At 38.4% G+C, this 12,511-nt stretch overlaps 1 protein-coding gene across 1 annotated transcript in view; it reads left to right on the forward strand.

Annotated features, from left to right (window-relative positions):
- The window catches only part of LOC126412196 (protein groucho), a 697,281-nt gene that overhangs the window by 622,680 nt on the left and 62,090 nt on the right, over nt 1-12,511 (forward strand). The window contains exons 11-13 of the mRNA XM_050081679.1: nt 1,166-1,327; nt 1,829-2,038; nt 9,673-9,752. Of these exons, the coding sequence (XP_049937636.1) occupies nt 1,166-1,327; nt 1,829-2,038; nt 9,673-9,752 (452 nt within the window). The remainder of the gene's footprint in view (nt 1-1,165; nt 1,328-1,828; nt 2,039-9,672; nt 9,753-12,511) is intronic.

Consider the following 12,511-nt stretch of genomic DNA (forward strand, 5'->3'; position numbering starts at 1 on the left):
AGCATATGTTCCTGCAGGAGTCAGCCAACACATTGCTTCTTTCTACATAGGGGCGATCAACAAGTTTCCTTTGAAAAGCCGTACAGTCCAGAATCAGTATGTTGAACAGGCAAAATGATAATGACCTTTAAGGCAATCATCCCACCAGTGCACCAGCTTGGAGACACCTGTTTGGTAAAACACTGTGTCCCATTACTGAAGAAGTCTAGAACTGTGTGCTGCACATCCTCATCTGACAGGGCCTTTTTTGTGAACTGAAGGCAAGGTAATTGCATGGGAAGAGTTCAGGGCTATAGGATGAGTGCTTGACTGTCCCTCACTTAACTCAGCATAACTTCTTCACTCCAGCGTTTGAGATGTAAGAATATGTGTGATCATGAAGCAGCAGCACTCCTTGTTGCAGTTGGGTTTTGACAGACATGCAGCTCCCACACACATTCTTCATTCTCCAATGGATGTCTACTGATGTTCATCATTTGGCAGCTAAGAAAAGAATAGCCACATGGGATTAGCCGAGTGGTCTAAGGCGCTGCAGTCAGGGACTGTGCGGCTAGTCCCGGCAGAGGTTCAAGTCCTCCCTCGGGCATGGTTGTATGTGTTTGTCCTTAGGATAATTTAGGTTAAGTAGTGTGTAAGCTTAGGGACTGATAACCTTAGCATTTAAGTCCCATAAGATTTCATACACATTTGAACACAAGAAAAGAATAACAGCCCATTGGTCTTGTTTGGAAGTATTTTGTAATAATGTTGCCATAGTTCACATTTCTGCATTTGCAGCAAGCACATTGGAAAGACATGAATGCCACACTAATCCTTTGCCTACATGTCAGTGTGCATATACCCGCATCGGAGTCATGCTACATTGCAAATATGCTGCAGGAATGACTTCAAAAGCAAACTTTTTGATCGCTCCTTATATATCACGAAAAGACCCTGAAGGTAAAATTTGGGAGATTTGAGTTCATAAGGAGGCTTACCAAAAGTTGTTCTTCCCATGCACCATTTGCAACTAGAGGGGACAGTGGCAGTGGTACAAGAAGTACCCTCTGATTCACACCCTAAACTGACTTTTGAAGTGTAAATGTAGATATTCATTATCTTAGATGAAAAAAGGCAAAATTTTCTTCTCTAAACAACATCTTTTCTGTTTTTGTATTCTCTGCAGGACCCTAATTCACCTCACCCCAATGGTGGTGATCATCCTGGGGCAGATATCAGAGAAAATGGTGAGAAAAGCGGTGGTCTAGGCAGTGTTAAGTCAGAGAGGCCACCCAGTCGTAGTGGTTCCAGTTCCAGTCGGTCTACGCCATCTCTGAAAAGTAAAGATGTAAGATGCAGAGTACACAGCATCATATTGTACAGCAGTTACTTATTTCCTAAATGTCATATCACATTTTGCCACTGCAATAACAAGAAACAAAAACATTGCTACCTATCAACAAAATAATTTCTCTTCATTGAGGAAAAAAGAAATTAAGATATTGAATGTTTCATTAACACTATAGTGTTATTGTTTCTTAGTGTACTGTAAATGCTCAGTTGACAAATTGTAATTTTGCTGGAAGGTTGACACCTATGAATTTCTGTAACACTGTGGCATTACACAGCTGTGAGCTAAAAATGCTGATCACTGTTCATGTCTTTTTGACGAGTTTGAGCTTTTATTTGGCTGTTTTAGTAATTTTCTGGGTTCAATAGGTGAATGTATATACCCAGCAAATTATGCTTGTTAAGCAGGTGGCTTACAAAATAACATAAGCAGCATTTTTGAACTGTTAGTACTGACTTCAGAAAAAAAAAACAAATTCTGATGATACTTATGTTGCAGGCTGATAAACCATCCACACCTGTCTCCAAAGCCACAACACCTACAGGCGCCCCAGGTTCGAGTGGAGGCAAATCAGGAGTACCTGCTGTAGTGCTTCCTCCAGGAGCATATCCATTCCCTCTTATGGCTGGTGGAGTTGGAGCAGCTAGAAGTAATGATGCTAGCCCATACAACAGTGTGCCACCCTCTCCTTACTCAAGACCACCCATGGTACTTATATTTTTACTTTGATAGTGGTTATTTTTGTTTGTTTTGAAGGAATATAGGTGCTTGATCGCCCAACATGTGATGCGCAGCTATGAATATTCTATGAAGAATGTCTGACTACCTCTACACCTGTAAATTTAAATGTTACAAATGGAATATCCCGAGTTCATAAAAATATAACAAATCTCAAATTACTTGAAAGTTAAGGGAAGAATAAGCATAAAATCTCTTCCACTCATGAAACGGCACGTATTTCTTGCTTAGCTTCCCCTCCCAATCCTAATAATTGATACAGGTCGTGAACTCTTGCTGGTCTGTCTGATGAACAAACTAGGCAATAGCAGTGACTGAATACACACATAAAGTTTTATTTCTTTCTGCTGAGCTTCTTTTACTGGTTGTCACAAACCTTTAGGCTCAAAATTATACAGTCAGCAGATAATCGTCAACTGAATACTTTGAAATAAGAGACCAATAGCTGGAACTGAGTAGTTCATACAAGAGCACTGAGTGTGATGCACATGCTTCTGGATACTTATGTTTCACATCAACCGTGATGTACATTGGAAACAGTACTCAGTCACCTTGTTAGTGGTCATCTCTGCCTGCAGTTCATGAGAGGTTGTCAAAGATGGAGTATTATTCGTTACAGGTACTTGTAAACATGCATTTCATGTGTGGTAGATTTATGCAGTGCCCAAAAAACCTGAATGAATGGACTAAGAAATGATCAAAAGTATCAAAATGCCTCTTACTGTCTTCGTGACAGGTTTAACTCTGCTGGGGATACTTTCAATGAGGTGTTGAATGTCTGTGGAGGAATTGCAGCCCATTCTTCCTCAAGAGCTGAAACCAGAGAAGGTAGTGAAGCTGTATGCTGTGGTCTCGAGCAAAATCGACATTCTTACTCATCCCAAAGGTGTTACTTTGGGTTCAGGTCAGGACTCTGAGCAGGCCAGTCCATTTTAGGATTGTTAATGTTCACAAAGCAGTGCTTCACAGATGATGCTTTACGACAGGGTGCGTTGTCATTTTGATATAAACAGTCATCTTTTCTGAACCATCCCTCTACTGTGCATCGTCTTTGTTTAGTTCAATAACACCCCTCAGTTAGTCAATCAATCATCTCCATTTTTTTCATGGCACAATGACTACTCCATTAAATTTCAGATGTGCGGCTGCATAAATCCAACTTCTTTTAATATTTTGCCAATTACCGTTCAGCCAGCTTCAGAGTGAGCCTAAAGACTTATGCTACAGACCTTGCTCCATCCTTTTAAACCCATGGACTGCGCCACTGTGTATGTCACCACAGATACGCAAGAACCAAACACGTTGATGGGCAGCAAAGAAGAATAAATATACATGAACTAAGTCTGTTGCTACACGGTCAAGCCACAATGGGAAGTTGCTGTATCATTGTGAACTGCATTGTGGCAATGTCTTGGCAAGTTTCTTCCAAAGACTAGTCCCAGCTGAAACTGCTATCGTTATTAATTAAGTTCTTTGCCAAATGAATTTCAGATGCTTCTTTATCACTGAATCCCAAAAACATTAAACTGATACCAGAATGTTGACGTTTTTGTACAGCATACATTGACCAATGTCAGTGCAGTGCTCTTCCACAGGTGCATTATTGGGCTGTAAGAGCCAAGTTACCTATGGTGTTCCATATATCTTTCATGGACTGTGCGAGTCATCTTACCGCTGAATGAAAGTCCACACTTGCAGGGTATCTTATGAACCACAGCCTTCTGGACCATTCATTCATCTTTAACAGAACCCAAGATTGGTGCTGTCTTCACACAAATGGAGGAGAGCAAGGGATTTAAATCTTTCATTGTTTCCTCCTGCATTCATGATGCCTATCTTTGGTTTCCTTCATAGCACTTTATATATCTGCTGTGGAGGATACCCTTTGGCTTCAGAAACACACTTTACATTTAGAAGCTCCTCCTGCAGACTGCTCTCATCAACGATGATGTATTCATTGTGAATCGAAGTTCTGAGAACTCTCATTGTCTGGGAAGGATGGTGGCAGCTATTTGCATGTAAATATAAATCTGTATACATCAGCTTTTGAAATGCTGCATGTTCATCATCTTTGGGACAAACTGTACAGAGTACTCAATGCTGTAAAATGTGTCCATATCCTTCCACATTTAATGTTTCTTTACTCGCAATAAGAGGCCCATGCACTAACAGTGACGAACATCTCCATACTATAACACCAGCTCCTCCATACTTCACTGTTGACACTACACATGATGACAGATAATTTGCTCCAGGCTTTTACCAAAGCCAAACCCTTCCTTTGGATTCCCACAGTTTATAGTGATTCATCACTCCAAATCACTCATATTCAGTGGTGCTGCTTTACGTTAGCTCAAGCATTACGCAGCATTGACTGCAGTAATGTTATGAGGAGCTGCTCAACCATTGCAGCCCATTATTTTTAACTCCCTATGCATGTCACTGTGCTAGCTAGCATGTCACCACCGAACAGTGGTTCATTTCACTGCTTTTGTGTGACTTTTTTTACAAACACCATCTGCAGTTGTTGATGTTCCCTGTCCATTAGTGCACGAAGTCTGCCTGACCTTGGTTTACTGTGGTTGTTGCTTCATATTTCCACTTCACAATAACATCATCAACAGTAAAATTGGGCAGCTTTAGAAGTGTTGAAATGCCCCTGATGGATTTATTACTCTGGTGACACCCAGTGACCAATTCACATTCAAAGTCACTGAGCTCTCCTAACCAGCCCATTCAGCTGTTATTGCTTCTGACCCGACTATACAATTCTCCTTGTCTTCTTTTATACTGATGAATCTGCCTCTGTGACACTGAGTGGTCAATTCTGCACTACATAACGGTGTCCTGATACATTTGATCAAGTAGTGTAGTTGTAAGAAATTATTTCTGTGAGTGGAAATGTACAAGAAGCTGAGTCACTTAAGCTACAAAGTGCCGGCCAAAGGCAATGGAGAATTGTTCACACAGTAGAATGTGAGGAAATGGGTCTTGAATCATGTGGCAAATTCAGCAAACAGCATGTGTCAACTTGTCTTTGAAATGCACACTTTGACGATCACAAAATGGAGATTATTGGAGGAACAGTAATTATGTCTCTACCATAAACAGTGTGTACAAGCTGTGAGGCAAAATGAATATGAACCAAGAGGTCAGTTCTGTCACTAGATTATCCAAGGCAGTATTGCAGGCTGGTCATCCTATAGGGTCTGGTGTTCGTGGATAAATCGATCCTTGACGGTTTTTTTAACAGCTGCAATAACCATGTGATTTGTCACACTCATCTCAATCACTGGCAGTGATTCTTTGTGGCTTACAGAACCTTGTTTGTTGCCATCCCATTTGCATGGTGCAAATCACCTGGGGTTCATTTCAGAAGTGCTGTCACAGTTGCTGCAGACAGTGCCTATTGTTGTCATTAAGAGAATGTGGCTTCAAACACAATGGTACACATTGATATTAATGTCTGTGTGCACATGAACAACAGATACCCTCATCACTGCATTGTAAGGGATGGTTCAGTCCCAAGGCTAGCTCATAAACCCAACTATATTCTCGTGAATTTTTTGCTGTTGGTGTACACAAAGTCATTTGTGGATGAAATGCCATTAGAAACTGAAGAGGATAGGGTTGTAGGTTTATAATTACCTCTCTCATTGTACAGAAAACTATAGGTATATTGGAGAGAGAATGACAAACTTTATGTGCCATTGTAAAGTATGACATTGAGACTGGAAATCATCACTGAGAGAAATTGCTATGAGCTTTAGTTATTGCTATTATGTATAGATTGTTTACATCACCAAAAATTCAAAATATAGAGATCTGATGATTAGTTATCTCAAAGTTCTCCCTTTAGAATCCTCTGCCATATGTATAATATTGAGCTTAAAGATTTGGAAACACCTGCAGAACAGCTACATGTAAACCAAAACTGATGAAAACGTGGAAATATCTGGAAGCTTGTTTTTCCAGAAAAAAACATAGTGCTACATTTATGCAAGGCAGGTTCGATCATTTGATTAGAGACTTATTTTTGGGTAAGATTGTATGTAAGGTTTAGGAAGCAAAAGATAAGCTGTATTGAGAGATTGTAAAAGCATTTTTTATTAAGTCTTTTGCAGGAATGAAGTCACTATAATTTTTTAGAATCGTACCAGCTTTTAAATGATGTAGTAGCTGAACACATTATTCGGAAATCTTTAGATAACTTATGAGAATTATGTAGCCCATTCAAGGCTTTATACATATACACAATAAAATTGTAACAGAGCTGTCTACCTGAGAAACCGTTTCTTCCATTTCTAGATCAGGGCATCAGCATTTTGTGTTTTCCTCAGACCTCCTTTTTGGAAACCACTATGTCTAGTTAGTTCAGTTAATAGAGATACTGAAGCTGAGACTGCTTGACATTACTGCAAGGGGTAGATAACATGGAAACACCAAATACACAACACATTACCATGCCTGATATGATGTAGGAAATCTGTTGTCATTCAAAATAGCTTCATCACCTTGGAACAGTTAAATACAGGCCCTGTATGTTTCAAGGGAATCTTGTATCATTCTTCCTGCAAGATTGTGGCAAACTGATGATGGAAGTAGAGAGCGATTGCGCACTCTTCTTTTCAAGGTAAACTACAGAGGCTCAATAATATTGAGATCTGGTGACTGTGGTGGCCAGGGGAGATTCATCCTCGTGCTCACAAAACCAGTCCTGAACAGTGTGAGCAGTGTGAACAGGAGTTCTGTCTTCTTGGAATACAGCATCACCATTGGGCAACAAACAATGTACCAGGGGATGGGTCACACAATCCTTGGGAAGAACGTGCCATTGCGGTGTAACCATGGGGCCCATGGAATACCTGGTATGACTGACCAAATCATCACAGAGCCCACTCCATGTTTCCCTTCTGGGATGTAAACTCAGCGAGAAGTTGGAAACAGTGTGAAACAAGCCTCATGTGACCAAATGACTTTCTTTCATTGTTCTAAAGTCCAGGCTTATGGCTTCGACACTGTGTTTTCCTGTTACAGGCATTTGTGTAACTGATGAGAGCTTTTGGAATTCTAGCTTGCCCTCTTAACTCCCTGCTTCAGGAGCTCTCATCATATTGTTTTGACCCTGACACGGTTCGCAAATGTAGGATTCAGTTCTACAGTGGCTTTTGCAACTTCATCCTCTTATTTTTCATTACAATCCTCTTGAGTGCCCATCTGTCATGATCACTCAACATACAGTTTCATTCCTGTATGACTCATCAGGCGATGTTCTTTCACTTTCCCTGTATGCACTATAAATATATGTGGTGCTTCTTGAAACACCAAACACTTTGGCTTCCTTCATTACATGAGTACCCACCACAATAACACCAGCAATTTGTCCACATCCCAAACCATTTCACTTTGACATAATACCCTCACAGCTGCACAGAACACCATTCTGACCCTAATTGACACTTGCAATATATTGGATGCTGTTTGTAGTCAAATACAACATCACAGCCTGCAGTGTTGCATATCATCTACAATTATGTTCAAGCATGCATTCCCCATGGTGTTTGCAATATTTTTGTCCAACCCCTGTATAACCTCTTTCTTAGTATTGGCTCATGTTGTACATTAAAGAGAGTTATCCCATGAGAAATAGCAGACAGAACTCAAATGCAGCTAGATGAAAATAATGGGCTTTAGGTAAGAAAGTGATAAATTTGTCTAGAGTGGAAAATTTGTCGTAAGTAAGTAAAGGCTTTCCCATCTTGACTGACTATAGTACATACAGTGCATGTAACTCCATTGAAGTTTGTTTGTAGACTAGAAGTAGAAAAGGCAGCCTGTCGTGCGCCAGCCTAAATGAACTTGAAATCCTGCAAAACTTGAATTTTGTTTCATGCTAATTCATATGTGCCATGTGACATGTTATGACTTTATAATAAATGAGTAATTTTTTTACCTGTAACGGAATGTATCTGCCTTGGGAAAATGGTTTGCTACTTGATGGAAGTTTGTAAGGAAATCATGATTTCATGACCCAGATCTTATGTGTCAACCACAGATTTAAAGGCCTGGGGTTCAGCTGCTGATTGGTACCTAGACTATTGCGCAAATCACCATCATGTCTGTCTTTTTTGAACAAACTAATCTCTAAAACCGATAGACGAATTTTCATGGGGTTTTCATGAGTTACTTGGGTGTAGCTTGGGGCAACATATAGGCATTATTTTATCAAAATTGGAACACGGAAAAAATATATCTTAATTTGAAGTTTTGTTTAAAATCATGTGGTCAGTGTAGTAGTTCAGATGTTTAGTCACCATGGCATAATACACCAAAGAACCAGTTGATGGCAGTGTTATGTTTCTTAACTCAGTGACATGTATTTTTAGAAGTTTATGTCAGTAACAGCACTAAGTGCCACAATATTACCTTTACGAATACAAACTAACAGTGAATTTATTTGGCTGGTATATATGCATTTACTAGTTTTTCTTTGTGTCTTAAAAAATTAACAGCATTGCTTTGCTTCTTTCGTTAAGTTTTGTTTGTATTCTTTGCTAAGAAAGCAAGTTTACTAAGTTTGCTTTATGATTTGGGTGCCTACCCATTACATTTTAATTTCAATTATGATTAAAAATGCCTAAAAAAACATCAAGTCTTTCTGAATGCACCGGAATGGGTAAAATACTGAGGCCTATGCAGTGTGAAGAATTCAACGAAGATCATGAGGTGAGACTTGCTGTGGCCTGAGAATATCAGGCTTTAATTCGCTCTGTGGAAAGTCCTTCCAAAGTTAAAATGTGATGTGATCAAGAGTGTTATGCATTATGCTGCTCCTCAGAATCCTTCACTAACAGTGCTTAAAGTTACTTCTCTCCAATCATATAAGCAGAAATGTTGATGAGAAATGGTGCAGTCCAGTGAGTTTTTACACTATGAATCCCACTTATACCTAATGATTTACCTTTTTGCTTTAAACATCCTTTAAACAAAGCTCAAGGCCAGACACTGCAAGTATTGGCCATAGGCCTTAGTGTCAGCTGCTTTTCACATGGCCAGGTCTATGTGGCTTTCTCCCATGTTACTGAAGCAAGCAAGATCTTTGTTCATGGACCCTGTCACACTACTTCAAAATTTGTGTACAAAGAAGCTTTATAAGTCAAAAATAAAATCTCTGGGTGTGAAATCTCAGGCACAGTTACAAACATGTACCTGAGCGACACCAGGTTTCTCTGATAGTTCCTAAAATTGTTCCATGTGTACGAGGAATGGTGTATTATTTTATGATTTAGCTTCCAGTAAAGCTCTGGGTCCTTCTCATAACTGGCTGGTTGAGTTTCAGTGGTCAAAAGGAGGCAAGGGCATGTAACCTCCAAAAGGACAATTTACTGCAGTGCACTGTGGCATTCAGCTCAACCTTCAGCTTGATTACAGCACTATTTTAGTAAGATGTTGATAGCTCTATCTGGCTGTCAGCTGAAATAATTGATTTTCACATTTTTTTTGAGTATGCCAATAAACTATTATTATGGATCATTCAAAATACATCTACCTTGGTTTGTTGTCTAATGCATTAGCTAATGTAGTATGTTCTCTGTGTCTTACAGTTGGGGTATGATTCTCATCCACATGTGCGAACTCCAGGGCTTAGTGCAAATGGACTAGGTGGCATCCCTGGAGGAAAACCGTAAGTTAAAGTAGTTGCTATAAGCTAAAATATAGATCATATAATATCATAACACTGTTTGTGATTTCCCTGTTCTCTCTAACTTTTCCTCCTTTGTCTTGTCATAATCCTCCATTCTCATCATGTGCATGGTTTTTTTCTGCAATGGAAACCTAGCTAGTAATAGTACAATTACACCCGTATTGGGAACAGAATAGCAAAGTGATTGATAGTCGACCATAGAGTTCCATCAAAGGGGACGTTCTTAGTTTGCCATTACTTTAACAACTGCTATGCCCTGTGGTGGCAACAGCATTGGTGTTCACTACTGGATACATTCATATGCTACTGTTAACATGCAATAGTGAAGTTGCTTGTTGGTCATAAAAGACTTATCACTTTTCTGCCCATTCTTCAATGCTTCTTCAAAAATTTTGTTACAGAAAATGAACACAATAGTTGAAGAAATGAAGCACATTACATTGGTGTGTGATGATGTGATTTGCTACCGACTGTTGTATGACACAATTCATTCTTAGATTGGTTGTAGGCATGTTAGTTGATCTATGAAATTATATTTCAGTCACTTTCTTATTCTTATCAAGGTATAAGTGCAACTATCAAAGAGCCCAGTATGCAGATAGAGAATCATTTGAAAGATATATCAAACTTCTGAATTACTAGCCCTGTCTTCTTCCGTATATTGTTGGTCATGTTCTATTTTCATCTCTTTGCTGAATTGTACAATGTAGGATTATGAAATTTTTCATTTCAACCCAGTTACCTGATACTAGTCTCTTCAGTTGAACATGATTTCTCTTTCTTCTTTTCTTCTCTCTCTTTATTATTTTATTTTATTTATTTATTTATGATATCATTACTTTTGATCAGTACGGATGCATCATCTGCAAACCAAACTGTGAAGAACTGATATTTACGGGCAACTCATTACATACACTAGAAACAGAATGAACCCTAGAATGGAGTCTCGAGAGGCACCTTGTGGTATTGTGCTCTATTTGGGGTAATAGAAGGTTGCATTTGAAGTGTAATGCATCCTGATTAGTTATTTTGCATCTGATTCTTTGTTGTCCTGTGAAATAGCTTCAGAATAATGCTATTTACTAACTGGTAAAAGTATTATTTGTTGACACTGTAATTTCCAGCACGTATTGCAGTTTCAGGATTGCTTGAAAACATTCTCTAAGTTTTTGTCTTTAGTCATTCTCTGGTATTGAGTGACAGCTTATTTGCTGTGATTAAAAATCTGTATACATAGGATATATTCCTAATGCTTAATCTTGCTTGAAGATGCCAGCATTAACAGAGTTAATTTTTTCAAGCCTAAATACTCTACTTTGTGATTCATTTATGTTTAGTTTACTGTGTCTATTATTTGCACGCTTTTATTTACAGTCTCACGTTGATAATTGCCTCCTTCTGAAGCTATTTTCCATTTGATTCTGTGTTTCTTTTTAAGTTCTGCATTTACTGTGAGTGAGTTTTATAAACATTTAAATATTAAATAAATAAAATTCAGTATATAATTTGAATGACAATCTAAGTAAAAACAACAAAAATATATTCTAAAGAATAAGCAGTGAAATATCCTTAGTGATAATATACTTTATAATTCCTGCTTTGCTTTCTCATAATATATTGTCACGTGGAAGAAGGTTGTAATGTTATGTGTGCCTCACTGCTTTTTTTTTCTTTAACTAATTTGTGCCTGATTTTATTCTGAGAAGCTCAGTAATGTATGTAAATACCATAAATGTAAATGTGATTCAAAAAGTACTTGAAGTGAAGTGAAGTGCAGCTGGACAGCAAGAAACTCTTTAGTGCGCAATCCCCGCAAAGATAGTATTAGAGAATCTTTGAGAGTGGACTCTAAAAAAAGGGCAATTGATTTTATTAAAAAAAAAAAAAAAAAGACTGTTAATCTGTATCTTGTGGAAAGAGGATGTGTTGCTAGACCGTCGCTCAGAACGTATTGGTACATTTAATGAAAATTGATATTTTAGTGATAAAACCGAGTGAAGTATGTGTAAGAGTTGCCAAACATTTATGTATACAAATTTTCTGGAAGTGAAGAATAGAAATATCCTGTTTTTGGAAAAGGAGGTGAACTTCATTGTACTGTGAGTGAGTTTTATAAATATTTAAATATTAAATTTAAAAAAATTCAATATATATTTGAATGACAATCTAAGAAAGAACAACAAAAATATATTCTAAAGAATAAGCAGTGAAATATCCTTAGTGACAATATACTTTATAATTCCTGCTTTGCTTTTTCATAATATATTGTCACGTAGAAGAAGGTGTAATTAGATGAATTACGAACACTAACTTCACTTAACGAAGGTTTATTCAGCACTTGCACATACAAGAGCACGGAGCAAACTGCCTCCGGCCGGAACACATACGATATATATACAGTTACACAACATTCCAGTACAATGATTCTTGACATTTGTGGGTACTTCTAGAATGTACTCGAACCGAATATAGAAATTACAATTTTACAGTTCAGGTGAGTTTTGAACTCACGACCCTCCATGCAGCCGTCTAGTATCAAACCACTACACTACAGTGACTGTGCTAATTAGCTTCTTCTGCGACATTGCTCCCTCCTTAAGAAAACAGCATCTCGGTGTTATGTCCTCCTAGTCCGGGGATGAGTCATCAGTTCTGCATACTCCGTCTCCCGATGACATGTTCGCCCTGGCGGTGATCTTAGAACTTCCTTTGCCGCTATGCTCTTCATCACCTTTCCG

The sequence above is a fragment of the Schistocerca serialis genome, chromosome 7 (genome assembly GCF_023864345.2).
Source record: "Schistocerca serialis cubense isolate TAMUIC-IGC-003099 chromosome 7, iqSchSeri2.2, whole genome shotgun sequence".
Taxonomy (NCBI): domain Eukaryota; kingdom Metazoa; phylum Arthropoda; class Insecta; order Orthoptera; family Acrididae; genus Schistocerca; species Schistocerca serialis.